The sequence below is a fragment of the Vicia villosa genome, unplaced genomic scaffold (assembly GCF_029867415.1).
Source record: "Vicia villosa cultivar HV-30 ecotype Madison, WI unplaced genomic scaffold, Vvil1.0 ctg.000605F_1_1, whole genome shotgun sequence".
In the NCBI taxonomy this organism is placed as follows: domain Eukaryota; kingdom Viridiplantae; phylum Streptophyta; class Magnoliopsida; order Fabales; family Fabaceae; genus Vicia; species Vicia villosa.
In genome coordinates, this window is record NW_026705277.1 from 798,948 (window position 1) to 818,913 (window position 19,966).

Genomic DNA, 19,966 nt, shown 5'->3' on the forward strand with positions numbered 1-19,966 from the left:
CTGAATTTCTGATGCATGATTTTTTCAATACCAAAGGAATCATTCATCAACGATCTTGTGTTGAACGCCCCCAACAGAATGGTTTGGTTGAAAGGAAACACCAACATATTTTAAATGTTGCTCGGACTCTTTCCTTTCAAGCAAACCTTCCCCATAATTTTTGGAATTTTTCCATTCAACATGTTATGCATTTAATAAATAGAATCCCTTCCCCTTTATTGAAAAATAAATCCCCATTTCAACTCCTTTTTAAGAAAGATCCCACTTTATTGCACCTTAAAACTTTTGGATGCCTTGCTTATGCTTCTACTATTCATGTTCATCGTGCTAACAAAACTATTTTCTTAGGCTATAGAAACAGTACTAAAGGATATTTTCTTTATGATTTGCTTTTACATAATTTCATTATTTCTAGGAATGTTGTTTTCTATGAGACAATGTTTCCCTTTCATCCTACCCATAATCCACCTAATAACTCCACTACCCTCACCATTGATTCTACATTACCTGATCTAGAACCCCTCACTCACCTCATACCTACAGAGCCTCCACCATCCCTCCCCCATCTCCTCCCCACAACCCTCCCTCACCTCTTCCCCCTCCCAACAATACACATAATCCACCCGCACCTTAACTTCCCCCCTCTAAGAGCCTCCACTAGGATTAGTCGTCCTCCTAGATACTTAAATGACTACCACTGTAATCTCCTCCATAACCCTCCCACCACTAACCATATCTCTCTTGACACTCCCTTTCCCTTATCCTCTGTTTTAACATATGATAATTGTTCATGTACTTATAAAAATTTATGTCTTTCTATTTCCTCTATCACTGAACCGACAACTTACACTCAGGTTAGTAAAATGGATTGTTGGAACAAGGCTATGCAACCTGAGTTAGATGCCTTAATTTCCACCAACACTTGGACTGTTGTTGATTTGCCTGCTAATAAATCACCTATAGCTTGTAAATGGATTTATAAAATTAAGTACAATGTAGATGGTTCAATCGAGTGATACAAAGCTCGTCCCGTTGCCAAAGGCTACACACAAGTTGAAGGTATAGATTATTTTGATACATTTTCCCCGGTTGTCAAGCTCACCACGGTAAGATTTCTTCTTGCTTTAGCTTCTATCAAAGGTTGGTATTTAGAATAATTAGACGTTAATAATGCTTTTTTGCATGGTGACCTTCATGGAGAGGTTTATATGTCTTTGCCTAAAGGTTTAAATCTGCCTCACTCTAACACTATTACAACGAAAGTCTGTAAGCTTCAAAAGCCCATTTATGGACTCAAACAAGCAAGAAGACAATGGTATGCCAAACTTTCTGATTCCTTGATTAGCATTGGGTATAAACCTTCTACTGATGACTACTACCTATTCACTAAAAATAATGATTCTTCATTTACTGCTTTGCTTATATACGTTGATGATATTGTTCTTGCCGACAATGACCTTTCTGAAATTCGATTTGTTAAAACCTTTCTTCATAATAAGTTTAAAATAAAGGTCTTAGGGAATCTTAGATTCTTTCTTGGATTAGAAGTTGCTCACTTTTCCAAAGGTATTTTGATCAATCAAAGAAAATATACCTTAGAACTTTTGGATGATGCTGGTCAACTTGCTACCAAGCCTTCTAATACTCCCTATGACCTTTCCATTAAACTTGATTGTGCTGACTCCCCTCCCTTCGAGGATGAGTCTCAATATCGAAGACTTATTGGAAGACTTTTATATTTAACCACAACTAAAGCTGACATCGCCTTTGCTGTGCAGCAACTTAGTCAATACATTTCTAATCCTAAAATTGTTCACTTTAAAGCCGCTATTAGGATTTTACAGTATTTAAAAATAGCCCTTGCCACTAGTTTATTCTATGCTGCCAATTCTAACTTATTATTATCTGGTTTTGCAAATTTAGATTGGGTTGCTTGCCCTCTAACCCGTAAATCTGTCACTGGCTATGCTGTTTTCTTAGGCTCATCTCTGATATATTGGAAATCCAAAAAGCATACCACTGTATCTCAGAGTAGCTCAGAAGCTAAGTACCGTGCCTTAGCCAGCCTTGTTTGCGAAGTTCAATGGCTCCATTACTTGTTTAAAGATCTGAATCACAACTTCAATCAGCCTACTTCAATCTACTGCGACAACAACTCCGCAATCTACCTTGCACATAATCCATCCTTTCATGAAAGATCCAAACACATCGAGATTGACTGCCACGTCACTCGCAAATAGATCGAATACGGCCTCATCAAGTTGTTTCCTATACATACTCGCACGCAGCTAGAGGATTTTCTCACGAAGCCTCTTTACAGACCGACGTTTGACTCACATATTTCCAAGCTAGGACTACTGAACCTCCATAGTCCAGCTTGTGGGGGTGTCTCACACATACAACAAGGGTTGGAAATAGGCTGGGCCGAGCTAGACTTTGCCAAGCTTAAGCCTGACCTGTCAAAAAAATCGAAGCCTAAGCCTGGTCTGTAGTCTGTCGTAGGCTTATTTTTTAGGCTTGAGTCTGGCCTTTTCGAAGGTCTGGTTAGCCTGTTAGCCTACATAAAAGCCTATTTGTTTTAGACATATGTAAATAAGCAATTAAAATTATGTTTAAATAGACTAACTTACTTTAACTTACCTATTAGCATAAGTTCTAGGAGATTATTTGTTTAAGAAAACTTACAAAAACAATGTTCATATGGTGTTTTCATCTTATTTTCACAAGTTCTTCAAGATAACCAATTAAGTTTTATTTATGTATTTTAATTCAAAGTACAAAACATAACATAATGATCATAAAAAAGTATTCATATTTATTTAAATAGGTCGGCCTGATAGGCTTAGAAGACTTTTTTAAGGGCCTGAGGCCTAGCTTTTTTAACTAAACAGGCTTATAAAGAAGCCTAGGCCTTTTCTATTTAAAAATAATATGTGGCCTGGTCTGAGCCTATATAGGCTAGCCTGTAAGATCCTATTATCGGCCTAGCCTATTTTCTTTATTTAGATATTTTTAGTTTTCTGTAACTGTCCTTCTAATATTAAGGACTTACTGTCAATTACTTTTTATACATATATATATATATATATATATATATATATATATATATATATATATATATATATATATATATATATATATATATATATATATATATATATATATATTCCCCTTTGGGTTCAATAAGATACAAGCAGTATTTTTCATTATGGAAATAAATAGGTATTACTTGATAAATCTTCTCACTCATATTTTTTCACTTAAAATTAATGAAGTGTTCGTTAATTTTAAATTGAAAAAATAAAATAAGATTAAAAATATTTTAATTTAAAATAAGAGAATTAATTTTGTATATAAGAGGATTAAAATTGTTATTAAGTTAAAAAATTATTTATCTTTAAAATTTTAATAAAAGTAATTTTACAAAAAAAATTAATTATATTTTTTAATACATAAAAGTTATAAAGTGACATACAAGACAATATTAGTTAAGGTGCGAAAATAGAAAGAAAAAAATGTCAATTATAGTTTTGGAATAAAAGAATTATATTAAACCAAAATTGTTATTAAGTTAAAAAAATTATTTATCTTTAAAATATTAATAAAAATAATTTTACAAAAAATGTCAATTATATTAAAAAAATTGAAAATGTTACTTAACCAAAAGGTTCTATCATGGAAAATAATACTTGGGTATTATCTGATTTACCACCAGGTTGCAAACCATTGGGTTGCAAATGGATCTTCAAAAGGAAGATGAAAGTCGATGGTACAATTGACAAGTTTAAAGCTAGATTAGTTATCCAAGGCTTCAGACAAAAAGAAGGGATTGATTATTTCGATACCTATGCTCCAGTTGCCCGTATCACTACTATTAGATTGTTGATTGCCTTGGTGGCTATTCATAATCTAGTGATCCATCAAATGGATGTCAAAACAGCATTTCTGAATGGTGATTTGGAAGAAGAAGTGTATATGAAGCAACCTGAAGGATTTGTAATGCCTGGTAATGAGCACAAAGTGTGTAAACTAGTTAAGTCGTTGTATGGGCTGAAACAAGCTCCGAAGCAGTGGCATCAAAAGTTTGATGAGGTTGTTTTGTCTAATGGTTTCATTCTAAACCAAGCTGACAAATGTGTATATAGCAAATTCGATACATCCGGTAAAGGAGTTTTCATTTGTCTATATGTTGATGACATGTTGATCTTTGGCACCGACCAAAATCAAGTTGATAAAACAAAGAATTTCTTGTCATCAAAGTTCTCCATGAAGGATATGGGAGAAGCAGACGTTATTCTTGGTATTAAGATTAAACGGGAGAATAAGGGGATTGTAATTACGCAATCTCATTACATTGAGAAAATACTCAAGAAGTTCAATTATGAACATTGTTCTCCAGTAAGTACTCCCATGGATCCGGGAGAAAAGCTTATGCCAAATACAAGTAAACCTGTGGATTAACTCGAATACTCAAGAGCTATAGGCTCTTTGATGTATGCTATGATTAGTAATAGACCGGATATTGCTTATGCGGTTGGAAAGTTGAGTAGATTTACTAGTAATCCTAGTAGACATCATTGGCATGCGATAACTAGGGTATTCAAGTACTTGAAGGGTACTATGAATTATGGATTGTCATATATGGGATTTCCTTCGGTGTTAGAGGGTTATTCGGATGCTAGTTGGATAAATAATGTTGAAGATTCATCCTCTACAAGTGGATGGGTGTTTTTTCTTGGGGGAGGTGCCATCTCATGGGCTTCCACGAAGCAAACATGTATAACTAGTTCCACAATGGAATCTGAGTTTGTAGCATTAGCTGCTGCTGGTAAAGAAGCAGAATGGCTAAGGAACTTGGTATATGAGATTCCGATATGGCCTAAACCGATATCACCAATTTCTATCCGTTGTGATAGTAGTGCCACACTGGCTAAAGCATATAGTCAAATATACAATGGAAAGTCTAAACATTTGGGTATTAGACATAGTATGATTAGGGAATTAATCATGAATGGGGTGATATCTATTGAGTTTGTTCGGTCACAACAAAACTTAGCTGACCGCTTGACGAAGGGGTTAGCTAGAGACTTAGTGAAAAATTCGGTAATTGGGATGGGATTAAAGTCCATTTAAATATATTAGTTATGGTATACCCAATTCCCTTCTAATACAACGTTAGAAGCAGAATTCAATGTGGAAAGATCATAGTTAAAGATTGGAGCAATTGTGTTTATCTTCCCAAGGTATGTGCTCAGACCTGCAAGTGATGGCTAGGTTGAAGTATATCTTCTTAATGGTTCTTTTGAAAAATTGTTAATGCAGGTGCAAGATTAAAAGGATCACCTATGTGAGCATGAAGTTTTGCCGCTTCAAGAAGCTTGGACTTGGCTTCCTATATGCTTATTAATGGATAAGGACACATGGCTTGTAAAGTGTAAAGTATGAATAGTAGAGTATTGTAAGAAACATATGTGTACTATATCTTTAGATATTTAAATGGATTGACGGGTTCAATCATTATGACACCCCGATTTTTGAATATTTGGAATGTGTATTTGTACTAAGATGAAAATTCAATCGTAAGACATTTTCTTCTATGCATTTGTTTGATCGTTATACCTGTAAAGTAAATCAAGGATTATACTAAAATGGGGGGAGTTTGTTGGTGATTTTAGTATCATCAATGCATTTTGGTAGTAATGTGATTTACTATAGGCCAACCACTGTTTTAAAAATCAGATCGAACCGATCGGTCAAATGAGTAATCGTAGGAGCATTGATTTGGTATGATTGTTGAATCAAGTATGTTATTGAACCGGTGGGAACCACCAAAAACTGATGAGCCGACGGTTTTAAAAAATCAACGGGTCAAATGCATGATTTTTTTCTTGAACAAAACGATGTTGTTTAGATAATTTTTAAAAAAAATAAATATAATTAAACTTTACTCAAAATTTATTTTAAAAAAACTTTTTTTGTTTGCAATTAAGTCTCGTTCAAAATTTATTTAAATTTATATTTTGTATTATTTTGTTGCGAATGATAATTATACTTAGAATTTAAATTTAAAAAATAATCTCTAAAATTGTGATATTTTGATAATTTTAAATTCTGTGGGTGTTACTTATATTTTTTATACATCAAATCATTTGTTTCGACCGATTTAAAAAATACATAATTTTGCCATAGATACCGATTTATTCAATTGAGTTATCTGATTTAATCTGATTTATATACATACAATTCGATCGGTGACCCATTGATTCGACCAATAATCTAATAACCTAATATCTTCACCGGTTTGATGACTGAACGACAACATTGATATCAACTCTTAATTCTATAGCCAAAACTTAACAGGAAAGTAATGCCTCGATGTTATGACTTATCAGCGCAGACATTTATTACGTGCCTTCCCCTTATGAGGAAGATGTATGCATATCATACAATGGAATCCAAAGATATTTTAGCTTTGTCACTACACAAAAATCATATTGTCAGATTTAATTTTAAAATTTCAAGTAATTTATTACATACTTACAAGGACGCTAACTAGTCTAAACAGACTTGAATTACAGGACCACTGCAATGAATGTCCAAAATGCAATTTCCTGTGAAGTAGTAGTAGTAGAAGCTGATGCGATGATGCGAAAAAACAGGGTGATGGTCTTTTCTGAGTGCTGTCATACAATTTAATCCTTCCCTACATCTTGCTAGTAACTATCCAAACATAAAAATGAACTACAAGTAATGTTGCCCTACCACATCGCTAGGATTCCAATTCCCATATGCACCATGCTTGATGGAAACAATGCATTCATTGGCGTATTGCAAAATGAGAATATCCACACACAAACACTATATACCAATAGAGAATGGGAATCTTTTTCAACTATGATGCTACAAAAGAATCATGTCCTGTAGGGTGACAACTTAGATGATAGTCTTACATGATTGCATCACTAACTTTTCATTAAGAACATATCAAATGACATAAGCATTTACCTTAATTCATATATTAAGGGGAGTTCCATAACTCATTTTAGCCATAAGAATAACAAAAACAAAATATATCTTTTCTTTATAGCATTACTCGCATAAACTTCTTATCTGAAGCATTTTTCTTTACATAAGTTTTGTACATCAAGGAAGTTTTATTTGGCACATATTTGTGGTTTTGTATTCCTGTGAAAAGAATGATAATAAAATACAACAAAGGATAATATATATACCTCACCCTCAATTAAGTTATCTATAGATGATACATGGGGTGTGTGAATTACTTTTATTTTCTGATTTCCTTTTATAAGTTACAGATAATTATGTATTCCCGCAGATAATTATGTATTCCCGGAGTAGCCAGACCTATGCATACTCAAATATAGCACCTGTATGATTGAAACCACATGAAACTTGCAATGCTTTCACATCATCTGCAAAGCAAACTCTTGAAGGACTTATACAATCCACATCACTTCCATGACCCTGAGTTGAAATCAGAAACTTCATTCATAGAGCAGTGCAAGGAATTGATACTTTGCAAAATCTAAGGCAAGAAACTAATCAAATCCATTTAGGTAATTTACCTGCCCACTAATCAGACTCTCCTAAGGCTTTGTTTGGAAGTTTGGAGGGAAAGGGAGGGGAGGGCTTTGAAAAATAGGAAGGATTAAGTGAAAAGAATAAAAAGATTTTGGTTGGGAGGTTTTTTTTTTCTTCCTAACATCAAAAACACCCTAATTTGGAAGAACTCAAAATTTGTATTGAAGGAGAGTTTTGGAGGACTTACATAAATTTTCCAAATAACCCAAATATCTTTTATGTTGTTATAGTATTTTAAAAATTAAAAATAAAGTAATAATAAACACTATTTTATAGTTTTATATAAAATTATTTTTTCAAAAAATGTCAAATATTTTCCTATATTTTTTTTAAAATTTGTTTTCGGAAGCCAAGGAAATTTGAGTCTTAAATTAATATGAAGAAAGTTTTTAAGTGTATGGGTGGGTAATTTATTTGAAATTTGTGATTAATTCTAAAATGCCTTGCTACTCTAAATAACTTTTTTGGCTCTCTTGTCAGAGGACTTGCCATAGAATTTTACACCCCAACCATTGTGATAACTTTCTTTTGATAAACATTTTAAAAAAATACACTAAGGCATAAATAATATGCAGAGGCATACCAATTGTCCACCTGAAGAATGTCCATCATCAGAGAAAGTTCCATTAGAACCTCCCCAACCCCATGTGAAGACTCTTCCCCCTGAAAGTCGATGAAAAAATTCAGTAAACACCACAGCAATAAAATCCTTTCATTTCACAACTACCACTAATACAGTATAAAGTATAAATATTTTCTTTAAAAGTGAGAAAAGGTTAAAAACTAAAGCAATTAATATTAATAAAAAAAACATCAAGGAATAATCGAAAAAGGTGAGTTTATATCCATGCAAAGCCTGCAGCTTTATGCAGAAATACGTGAAGGCTATGCCAGTTTACACGCAGGGAAAAGCATATTTTAATCTTTAAAACAAACACTAACTAAGTAAACCACCAACAAATACTGGAAACAAATAAAAGGTTGAAATTCTCAAGAGACAAGAAACCTATTAACTAAGTTGAAGTCCTAATTTCCTCATTCCTAAAGAAATTCAATTAGATATCTGCCTAATGGACAAGTCTAAGAAGCAGTATAACTTGAATATATAGCACCCAACTCTTCAGACATGTTCCGTGGCTGTCAGTAGAATCGCTCATTGGCTGTATGTATAAGACAATTGAAAAAAAAATTCTAGAAAAGAGGTTGGAAATAAAAAGGTCTTAACTCTTAATCCAAAGATATAGGAAGTGAACTGGATACAGGGCACAGATACTTTAGCAGTCCCAGTTTCACAAACAAAGGACTATAGATATACATCATAATATTTCAAGTCTTTTAATGTGACTTCAACCAGCATGATTGAATTTTATGGGGAATTTAAGTGTTCAATGTCTCCTGGCAAATATGCACTCTCTCTCCTGTAACATTTCTCATGCTGATCAGCTGATCCAAGGAATGCCAATCTCTTTCTATTCTGAGAAAGCACTGTTTTTTTATTTTATTTTATATTTCACTCTTTAATACCTTGTCATGAATGACACTCTTACTGTTAGCCTTTGAAATCAGTTCACAATCATTTCTTGAAAGATAAAGATACATTCTTTCACTCGTCTACCTCAATTATTTTATAAATCATCAAATTCCTTTTAGAAACTAGCCAGCATGACTATTTTACAACACATGACATGCATGCTACATCTTACTAGTTCCTATACTGCCATTCCGCTAAGTTCTTCATTATTCTCGTAAATGAAACTTTCTTTTATTATTATCGTATTGAATTCCTAGGCTTCACTTAATAACTCTAAAGCATCAAATCTATCAGATACATATTCAATACCAATATTCTTGTAATTTCTTATGATAAAAAGAAAAAAGAAATGCATGCCTGTACATGAATTTAATAAGAAAAAGTACTCAGCAGTAAGGTACTTCTTTATATATTTTATGCAAAAAGAAGAACTTACCAGAAATGGCTGCTGTATGCTTCCAACCACAAGAAACCTGAACGACAGAAGACTCCAAAAATGGCCCTTGAACCTTTTCAGGCAGATGAATAGCATATGAGGACCTAGGTAAAAATGATTTAAAGAATCAAAACACTTAATAGCATGAAATAATAGGGAATGGAAATGTAGAAAATGAAAAAGATCGAGTAACAAGTTCTAAGAATAAAAAGGATACCCTATGCCAAGGCAACCATTTTCATTTGAACCCCAAGTATAAAGCTCACCAAAATCTATACAAAAAACACTAAATAGAATGAAGCGGTAAACAAATTATCACAAATCAACATATGTTTAAGTTCAGAAGCTGATGATTACTTGTCAAGACACAGGTATGATAGCCACCACAAGCAACCTCTTCAGCATATGGAAGTTCCCTGATTAATGATGGTTTTGTTGCATTGCTCATCTCCTTCAAGAGCTGAATATGTTGATTGAAAAAAATATCTGTCATTACAAGTTGTAGCATAGAAGCGGTAAAAAAATACTGATTGCACGTACCAATTTGTCAACCCCTTTCTCTCCAAATATATATACAGAACCATTTTCTGCAAGATTTACATGAACGAAGAGCTAAAACTAAAGCTTAATTCAAAATGCAGAGTACAACCAAGGTAATAAACGAGAAATTAGAAGAAAGAATTAAGGATATAATTAAATTCAGTTACCATCAGTACAAGCCGAGGTCAGCATCCCAGCAGCTACATTTTTTACCTACAAATATTTCAAGAATGTAGCCAAAAAACATGGTAAATAACAAATTTGAAGAAAATTTATCAATCTTATCTAAGAAACAAGGAAGTAAACTTAACAGCACACCTTGATTCCTTCAAGATCCTTTATAAGCCTTGGGGTGTATTCACTGCATGATATCGAAAGGTACATTATTATAGATCCATATAAATTGAAAAATATGAAAATAGTGGTGGTTCACCAGAGAAAGTTCAGATTTTGAAAACAACATTATTGTATATCGGCTGATACACTGAAAGGTGAGGACCGATATCTGAGCTAAAAAGTCAGACGGTTGAACTAAAACATGAAAATAGTGGTGGTTCAACTGAGAAAGTTGTGTTTCTAAAAGATAGCTTTTCTTAAAGGGTCTTGAACAAATGGATCAACCAATGAAAGTAGAGGATTCATTGGTTCAAGATACCATCATATACTCTGAAAAGTTCTCATAACATATGGAAATATAGGTTTGCATGACTAGTCATAGACATATAAGCGTTATCCTAAGTCAATCAAAACATAGTTTTAACTAATCATCGGATACTTGAAAATTGGTAATCTAAATAGTCCCCAGTGGAACGATCATTTTTACTACATTGATATAACCGTATGCTTGGGGCTATATCTTGTTTACAGTCAACCGATTTGTCTCAAATGTTAACCTTGAATGTATAGATGAGATCTTCATAAGATGATACAATGGAAACCACTTTATAGGCAACTCCAAGGTTCAACATATTTTTTTTCCAAATTGAACTATATCGAAGAGGGTGCTACGGTTTGGGCTTTACTTTGCAATAATGAAATATACTAGCTGTAATTTTAAAAGCTCTCTAAACTTGAATGAGTGCAGGATAACAGAAAAGGTTGAAAAATGGATGCTCACTTGATCTTGGAGAATGAAAGACGAAAAGAAAAACTGGTTTTATTACAATATGTTCCGATAATATACTAATTACAAAAAAACAACCACCACCAAGTATTATCCCACTAAGTAGGGTCGGCTACATGGATCAACTTTCGCCATAATGTGCTATCCAGGACCATGCTTCTATTTTGGAAACAAATCATATAGGGTAAAGTGTAATAATAGAACTTCAATACAGATCAATGCCGCTAAAAATTGTAAAAGAAAAGAAGGGGAAAACCTGTTACTTTTGAAGAATCCTAGTATGCTTGACTCATGGCCATGACCAAGTCTACCAGACACTCCCATTCCCCAACTAAAGGCCTCTCCTCCATCTAGCAAAGATAGTAACAAAAAATAGAGAACATAAAAATACTTAGAGCACAACAGAAGGCGCGCTTGCTTGCTACAAACAACTCGGCCAAAAAAGTGGGATTAAACTCAAAGGAAGTGATATCATGAAGAGAATACACATTTTCAAATATCGTTGTATTCTAAAAGTTTAAGCAACAGGGTCCGTGCATGGTAATTGGTATAATTCATACATTTTATCATTATCAAGGCCCTCAAACAAAAGCTCGTTTAGCTTGAAGTGCTTAATCCTGGCATAGGCAGAACTTTCATGTAGCACTAGCATGTACATTCTTCACTGATCTAAGACTTGAGTATTGTATAAAGAATGTGAAAATGTTTGCTTCATTACATTAAACATTTTGAAATAGTTAAGTAACCTCATATGCAAGATTTCTTTCAAAATCACTTTAAACTTTCATATTCATAATAAGCATAATCTACAATTTTATATCACTTATATATTACATATTGTGACAAGGTTTTAATTTTACGGTAAGAGAGCCAAAAAACAACGCAACCGCCTTTTTCATGTTAATCACCTTCATGTTTTGAGGATATTTCTAAGTTGCTGTCAGATGATCAAAGGTAGAGGATGATGCACATAACTGAAGAGGAAAATTTATTTCATACGAGGAATAATTGTGTTAGCTTATGTTTACATATCTTATAATGAGCATAAAATTATTCTACACGATTTTCTATTAAGTTTTTTATTTGTTTGATTACTACTGGGAGTCTAGTAATTGACCCGATTCCCTATTAGGGATTGGTGTTGTCTTTCTTATCAAATTGTAACTAACCATATCAAATACTCAGTCTCTTCTCTCTTTTTCAACAGGTAAATTTTAAATTGGGATATATCATTCTTTAGTGTCATTCTCTATGTTTGGTCCCTAAGTTTATACATTTTGTTAGAATTGTTCAGCGACCCAATCTAGCCAATGTTCTTTTACCATAGTAACAGGGCAATAAAATGGTTTTGATTCATAACATTACCAACATTATCATGAATCATACCAATGATGATTTCTCTTATCTCGCTAATTAGTTCCACCAGTGTTGAATTCATTGTTACTTGTAATTGACACCAGCCACAATATTCATTTCATGGTTGCACTTCTCATTGGATTCAGTTTCAACTAGCAAGTATTTAGGTCCAACAATTTTCTGTTTAAGGTTTCTAAAAGTTGTTTGATGAAAGCTTGGGCTTTGCTATGCTGGACTGGTAGCAAAAAGTTTCCAACAGGGTTGATTATGACTCCAATCACCTTGTTATCTTTTCAATTTTCGGTAATACTCATCTCTTCAGTATCTTTGACATGCAAACTTAATTAACACTCCAACCCTACGTAAGTTGTAGCTGAAAAACTATATAAAGAATCAATCTTTTAAAAAATAAAATATTATAAAAGGGAAAAAATAGATAAATTAATATCGCCAATTTATATGAAATAAACTTGTGATTGCTTATTGCATACCACTAATAGCCACTGAGTGCTCAGAACCCAAAGCTGTCATTTTAATGGTGATTCCATCCAAGTATTCCACTTTAGTTGGCAAAGGAACTATGTTGGGAGCCCCTACATGTCAGCAAAACGACATTATACTCAAAGTAGCTTCCACCAGCCAACCTTACCAGCTTTAGAAACTCTAATTACTAAGGGTATCCGCTTTTATAAATCATATAATATATCAGTTCAGGGAAAAAAGCTTTTCAACTTCAACTTATTAAATGCCAAAACAAGGTCTGGTTTTTACTTTTTCCTAGTCCAAGCTGCCCAGCTGTATTCTTTCCCCACATGTATAGTTCTCCATCCACTGTGAAAAAGAAAGGAAGAGAGAAAAATTCTGTTTAAAAACAAGAAGGTAAAGAATGTACGTGAATTCACAGCGAAAATGTACTACCAAATAATACTAACAGCTTTACGAGGAATAAGTAAAAAATAAAAGCACTGGGCAGCCTCTAGTAACTAATTTATACATGTCAAAACAATATGAATCAGATGCCACATCCTGTATTAGTTCAAAACAAATTGAACTCAAACCTCTGTGTGAATTTTATCTCCTGGAATGTCCTTGTAAAGCAGATATTATAATCAATCATGAATACAAATCTCACACATGTAAAATTGTTTATCAATAATTCAACTGCAAGTTACTTAACAGTAGAAATTGATGATATCTTACATTGAAATGATAAATGGTTTTGATTTTGAAATAGCTTCTTAGCAAACCTACTACTAGGATTAAGATTAACTAAATGCAGTGTGTTCAAAAAAAGATTCCTTAACTGTCAAATTATTTATTACCCTTTATCTTCAAAGAACTTAAGCTTTAAAATAATTATTCTAAAGGAGAAAATGTCGGACAACTTCAAATAAGAGTTAGTGGGTCAATTCTATTCTTATTGGGATGTAGACAACAGTAGGCATAAAATGTAAAAACAGACCTGTTACTGCACTCGAATGATTATAGCCAGCAGAAATCTGCACAACTTTTTTCTCGTGGTCAAAAACTTGAAGTGGCACCTGAAAAAACAGGGACATGTGAAGAAAACATTTAAAGCAAGAAAATGCTGACAAGTAGGCACTCGTGAACATCAGCGCAAAAGAACAAGATAACACAATTACATCAGTTTATTTGACAATATACGGGTAAAAAAGGAAAAGTAATCATACAACTGAGTATTGTTTACTCTCCGAAATACCAAGCTGTCCAAAATCGTTGAGACCAGTAGCATAAACACATCCATTGTCTGTGAAAGGAGGACAATTTGTAATGTAAGCCCTACTCAAACATTACGGGACTCTTCAACAGTCATCAGACTCATCACCAATTTCAAAGACTGCCACATTGGTAGACTCGTCATCAATCAATTTAAGTCTCACAAAATTACACTACCATGGAAGAATACAAATTTTTTTTAGTTAAGTATAATGCAGCAACAACTATTAAATCGTATCCCAGTCTCACTAAGTAGGGTCAGCTACATGGATCAACTTCTACCGCAATGTTTTATCCATGATCACGTTTCTACCCAAATCTCGAAATCTTTCTTAATAACTTCTATTATAGTTTTTCTAGGTCTTCCTTTTCCTCTAGCTTACTTCCAGAATCAATTCTACACTTCTAGAATTGCTTTTGGCTATTCCAAAAGTCAAACCAAACATACACTAAATCTAAAACCTTAAACTACCAGATACATGATCAAGCTGGAAATGAACTATTTGATCTCAACAAAAATGAAATTAAAAAAAAAAAACGGAAGAATAATGAAATGGATAATGGAAGAAGGAAGTGTGAACCTGTCAAGAAGAGGGTATGAGCACCGCCACAAGCAATGGCTTTAACGTTTTGATCATGGAAGGAGGTGCAAATGGCAGGTGTCCATTGAGAATTCAAATCGCCTAGTCCTAATCTCCCGTAATCGCCGTTTCCCCAGAGCGCAGCGAACCTCTTCCCCGATTCAGCTGAGAACGAGCGTTTAAGAAACCCTAACCCTAAACCCCAAGTACTGAATTTGAGTTTCGAAGAGGACAAGCGGTGCCACATTTCGGGTTAGAAATGGAGAAGAAAAGAGACGAATTAGGTTGTTGATTTGAAGAAGAATGGATCATCAAGCGAAACGAAACGAATTGAATTGAGTGAGTTAGATAATAAATAGTGGAATATTGGAAGAGAGAGTGAACTGAAGTGAGGGGAAAGTGAAAATTTTCATGTGATGTAATGATCTTATGGCTAGCGCTACTGCAACGTCTGCTATGTTGTTCTGGTAAATGGCGGTTACTTAAGTCTAATACGTGTCTAGACGCGCCTACTACACCTGCCTCAAATTTATTTATTTAACCCACTTCTAGTTTCTTTAATTTATTTTTTCTAAAACTTGTGTAAAATGATGAATATCTTTTTAGAGAATATCTCAATTCATCTTTTAAATTTTTTAGTTATCAGAATTTCTTTATGGGAAAAGCTAACATGTGCCCCAAGGGCACAAGTTAATGAGATATTTATAGAAACATTTTCTTAGAATGCGTGCATTTAATGTATTGAAACTTTAAATATGACTCTATTGCATTTAATTACATTTAACTTTTTCTAATTATAGTATACTTAACATGTGCCCTCAGGGCACACGTTAGCATAACCCTTTCTTTATTGATCCATCTTTTTTTTGTTATCCTTGTTGAAATTCCGTAATTGTCCATTTATTTCGGAAATGTATTTCCATATTTGAAAAAAAGATTGATTTCGGAGATGTATTTTCGAAGTTGAAAAAAAAGACTGATTTCGGAGATGCATTTCCAAAATCAATTTTTTTTACGTAAAAAAAAATTTTCGGAAATACATTTCCGAAATAATGCGCGTTCTGCTGTTTAAACAAAACAACCTCCCCCCCAATTCCATTTTACCCTAAAACTCAAAATTTCAAAAATTTTCCCATTTGTGGTTCCTACTACACGAACTTGCTCTAAAGTTGCTCTACAAAGTTACTCTAAAACCTTCAAAGACTACTCAAAGCTACATTCAAAGCCTCAAAATTGTAAGTTCTCACAAACTTAAATTGTAGCATTGAAATTCATATTAGGGTTGTTATAAATTAGGATAATGATATAGGATTAAGTTACTATTAGTCACTTAGGTTGTTTAGATAGAAAAAAATTTGATTTTGAAGCATTTAGGGGAAGAAATGAGTTTTCTGCAAAAATGGAGTCGCATGTGTTTTCGGAAATGCATTTCCGAAAACACCTCCCTGACCAGTTTCGGAAATGCACTTCCAAAGTTGACCAAAAAGTTTTTTTTTATTTTCTTGATTGTTTCGTCTTCTAACATGTTCGCTTATGGATTGCAAATGAAACATCACGCCGTTTGGTATCAGTCGAGTGTTTCATGCGGTTTTGTGCTTTGGAGAGGGTGTGTTGAAGTTTGGTAACGAGGAGTTGTCGTGATGTAAGGAGAGAACCTACTACTTCAATGGGAGATGAGCCAAGTAAATAGTGTGGTATAGTTGGAGGAGGTTTACCGAATGTTATTTCAAAAGGAGAATAACCTGTGGAGGAGTGAACGGATGTGTTGTAGAACCATTCAGCAAGTGTGAGGTATGAAAACCATTGGTGGGGATGTTTTTGGACAAAGGCACGAAGGTATTGTTCTAGAACTCTGTTGAAAACTTCAGTCTGCCCATCTGTTTCACGGTGATAGGCAGTGCTCATTCTGAGTTTCGTGCCATATAATTTGAACAACTCGCGCCAAAAACAACTGATGAAAATGGGATCACGATCAGAAACCAAACTTTTAGGAAAACCGTGATGTTTGCACACCATGTCCATAAACATAGATGCTACTTTGAAGGCTGTAAAGTGAGATGGTAATGCACCCAAATGAACACCTTTGGATAAGCTGTCCACAACCACTAGAATGACCGAAAAACCGTGAGAGGTTTGTAAACCGGTGATAAAGTCTAAGGATAAATCTTCCCATATAGCCGAGGGAATAGGGAGAGGATGGAGAAGGTCTACTGGTTTTTTTGTGGAGTGTTTGATTTGTTGACAAATTGTGCAGTGGTTAATGAAGTTTTGTACGCTCTTTCGAAGTTCGTCCCAAAAGAAGTTGGGTTTGATGTGAGCTAAGGTTTTGGTGATTCCCATATGGCCCCCTAAAGGAGTGGAATAGAATTCCTTTAAGAGCTGAGTACAAAAAGGTCTTTGGTAACCATATGCGGTTTTTGTGTATAGTATGAGTCTGTCATGTAATTTGTGGTTGGGGAGTGATGAAGGGTTAGTCTGTATTTGGTGAAGAAGTTGGTGGTAGGTTTGGCTGTTTTGGAGGGATTGACAGAGGTGATCAAGAAAAAGAAAGTACGGAATAGAGAAAGAGAGATGCGTACCTGGGCCTTCTGGAGCGCGTGATAGTGCATCAGTGACTACGTTAGTTTTTCCTGTTTTGTATTGAATGGAGTAATCATATCCGAGGAGTTTGGAGAGGTATGTGTGTTGTTCTGGTGTTTGTATTACCTGAGAGAGGAGATCCTTGAGGCTCTTATGGTATGTAAAGATGGTGAATCGGTGCCCTAAAAGATATTAGTGCCATTTCTTAACAGCAGAGGTGATGGCGTGTAATTCGCGAACGTATGTGGAGGATCTTTGAAGTTTCTTGCAGAATGGTTGATTGAAGAAAGCAATAGGGTGTGAATTCTGCATCAGTACTGCACCCATAGCAGTGTCGGAGGCATCTGTTTTGATATCAAATGGAATAGAGAAGTTTAGTAAGGCTAAGGTGGGGGTTTGGATCAGGGCAAGTTTGAGTTGATTAAAGAAGTCTTGTGCTTCTTTGGACCATAGGAAGGCATCCTTTCGCAAGAGAGCAGTGAGAGGTGAGGCAATGGAGGCATAACCTTGACAAATTTCCTATAGAAGCCTGTGAGACCAAGAAATCCGCGAAGGGCTTTGATAGAGGTGGGTTGTGGCCAATCAACCATAGCTTGGATCTTAGAAGGTTCAGGTTGGACACCAGGGACGGAAATGATGTGCCCCAGGTAAACTAATTCACGTTGGGCAAATGAGCATTTGGATTGTTTAAGGTAAAATTCGCCTTCAAGCAGTTTGATCATGAGTACTTCTTCCAAATGTTTGAGGTGGAGATCAAGCGAGAGGCTATAAACAAGAATGTCGTTGAAGGAGACTGCTACAAAGCAACGAAGGAAAGGTTGAAGAAGGTCATTCATTGCATCTTGGAATGTGGAGGGGGCGTTGCAGAGGCCAAATGGCATAACACGATATTCGTAATGGCCTTGGTGTGTTCTGAATGTTGTTTTACTGATATCTTCTTCACACATTCGGATTAGGGGAAATCCTTGTCGTAAATCCAGTTTCAAAAACCAAGAGGCACCACCTAATTCGTCCAGTAGTTCGTCAATGATGGGCATTGAAAAACGGTCGTGAATTGTAATGGCATTAAGCGCTCTATAATCAACGCAGAATCTCCAAGTGTCATCCTTTTTTTTACTAGTAAGACCGGTGATGAAAACGGGCTTCGACTAGGTCGTATGATGGATTGTTGTAGCTTTTCCTTGACTTGGCGTTCAATCTCATTTTTTGGGAGAAGGGGTAATGGTATGGTTTCACAGAGACTGAGGATGATGACGGTTGTAGGTGGATACGGTGGTCTGAGGTGCGTTGAGGTGGGAGAGTAGGATTAGGGTTAAAGATTTGGGATATTGATGGAGAAGGTCGTTGATGGGTGGAATATGATGTGGGTCGGGTATAGTGTTGGGTTGGAGGATTTGGATATGAAATAATTCAGAGGCTGAATTGGTTTGGACACAACTTTTGAGTTGCTGGACCGAAATAGAAATTGGAGCTTTGAGTAAAATGAGGGTGTTAGTGTAAGTAAAGGAAAGGGTGTGAGGGAGGAGTAATCCATGAGTATTGGGCCTGGTGATTTAAGCCATGGGGCCCCAAGTACAATGTATGCACCGCTAAGGGGAAGGACGTAAAAATCCATAGTGAATGGATGTGTTTGCAAGTTAAGTGCCACGTCACGATAGAGTGTGTGGCATTCGAGAAGGTTACCGTTTCCAACCATGACCTTAAGAGTGTTCACAGGTGTTGCTGGTAAACTCAGAAATTTGGCCATACCATTTTGAATAAAGTTATGAGTACTACCTCTATCGATGAGTACTATGACAGATTGATTCGCGATTTTGCCGATAATACGGATGGTGGCTGTAGCAGAGGATCTGTAGAGTGCATGAAAACTGATTTGTCCATCCAATTGGTCATTAGTGGTGGGATTGGATTGTATCTCGGGTGGTGGAGTTAGGGTTTGAATGGGGTCTGGTGGTTCAGTGTCGGGTTCGTCTGAAACAAGGATGAAGAATCGGCCTTTGCATTTTTGACCGGAAATGAAAGTTTCTTCACAATTGTAACAATGACCTTTTTCACAGCGTGACGCCATTTCTTCAGAAGAGAGCTTGCGGTATTGTAAACGCGGTTGATTGGGGTTTGGTTGTGGGGTGGTTGTGGTGAGGGCGTTGGAGGTTTGGGTTTTGGAAACAGTGGGTTTGGGTTTGAAACCGCGGCGGCGCTCCTCGATTTCATCCTCTTGGATCTTATCTAGGGCAGTAGTGGCCTGAGAGAGAATGATGGGTTGGAGAGCTTGGACTTCACGGCGAATCTTCGGTGAAATCCCTGAGATAAAACAGCTTAGAATGAACGGAGCAGGGAGGCCAACGATTCGGTTAGCTAAGCGTTCGAAATCGTTGAGGTACTGATTCAGAGAACCACGCTGAGTCAGTTTGAATAGAGATTAGTTTGGGTCGTCGTAGTAGCTGGGGGCGAATAAGGTTTCGAGAGCTTGTAGCAATTCA

General features: G+C 35.3%; 2 protein-coding genes across 3 annotated transcripts; one reads left to right on the plus strand and one right to left on the minus strand.

Moving 5' to 3' along the window:
• Positions 1–1,208: 1,208 nt before the first annotated feature.
• Positions 1,209–2,240, plus strand: LOC131629758 (uncharacterized mitochondrial protein AtMg00810-like). Its single transcript, XM_058900534.1, has one exon. The coding sequence runs from the start codon at positions 1,209–1,211 to the stop codon at positions 2,238–2,240; it is 1,032 nt and encodes a 343-aa protein (XP_058756517.1).
• Positions 2,241–6,218: 3,978 nt separating this feature from the next.
• LOC131629793 (ultraviolet-B receptor UVR8-like) lies at positions 6,219–15,399 on the minus strand. Of its 2 annotated transcripts, XM_058900591.1 has the most exons (14): positions 14,907–15,390; positions 14,280–14,356; positions 14,051–14,129; positions 13,360–13,419; positions 13,080–13,181; positions 11,489–11,582; positions 10,428–10,470; positions 10,277–10,322; positions 10,110–10,156; positions 9,927–10,029; positions 9,787–9,841; positions 9,570–9,673; positions 8,186–8,265; positions 6,234–7,485 (listed from the first exon to the last, which is right to left on the minus strand). In XM_058900591.1, exons 1-14 carry the CDS (start codon positions 15,151–15,153, stop codon positions 7,366–7,368), a joined length of 1,257 nt encoding a protein of 418 aa, XP_058756574.1. In that variant the 5' UTR covers positions 15,154–15,390; the 3' UTR covers positions 6,234–7,365. The 2 variants fall into 2 exon arrangements, with proteins under 2 accessions (XP_058756575.1, XP_058756574.1); XM_058900592.1 differs by lacking the exon at positions 9,787–9,841 and having other exon boundaries at positions 6,219–7,485; positions 14,907–15,399.
• Between the last annotated feature and the right edge of the window lie 4,567 nt (positions 15,400–19,966).

Excerpts from the sequence above, each read along its gene's own strand:
- LOC131629758 (XM_058900534.1), top strand. The coding sequence starts at position 1,209 with ATGTCTTTGCCTAAAGGTTTAAATCTGCCTCACTCTAACACTATTACA.
- LOC131629793 (XM_058900591.1), bottom strand. The coding sequence starts at position 15,153 with ATGTGGCACCGCTTGTCCTCTTCGAAACTCAAATTCAGTACTTGGGGT. Across the intron at positions 14,130-14,279 it reads AGAGTAAACAATACTCAGTT|GTGCCACTTCAAGTTTTTGA; the intron begins GTATGATTACTT and ends CTGTTTTTTCAG. Across the intron at positions 10,471-11,488 it reads GGATTCTTCAAAAGTAACAG|TGAATACACCCCAAGGCTTA; the intron begins GTTTTCCCCTTC and ends GATATCATGCAG.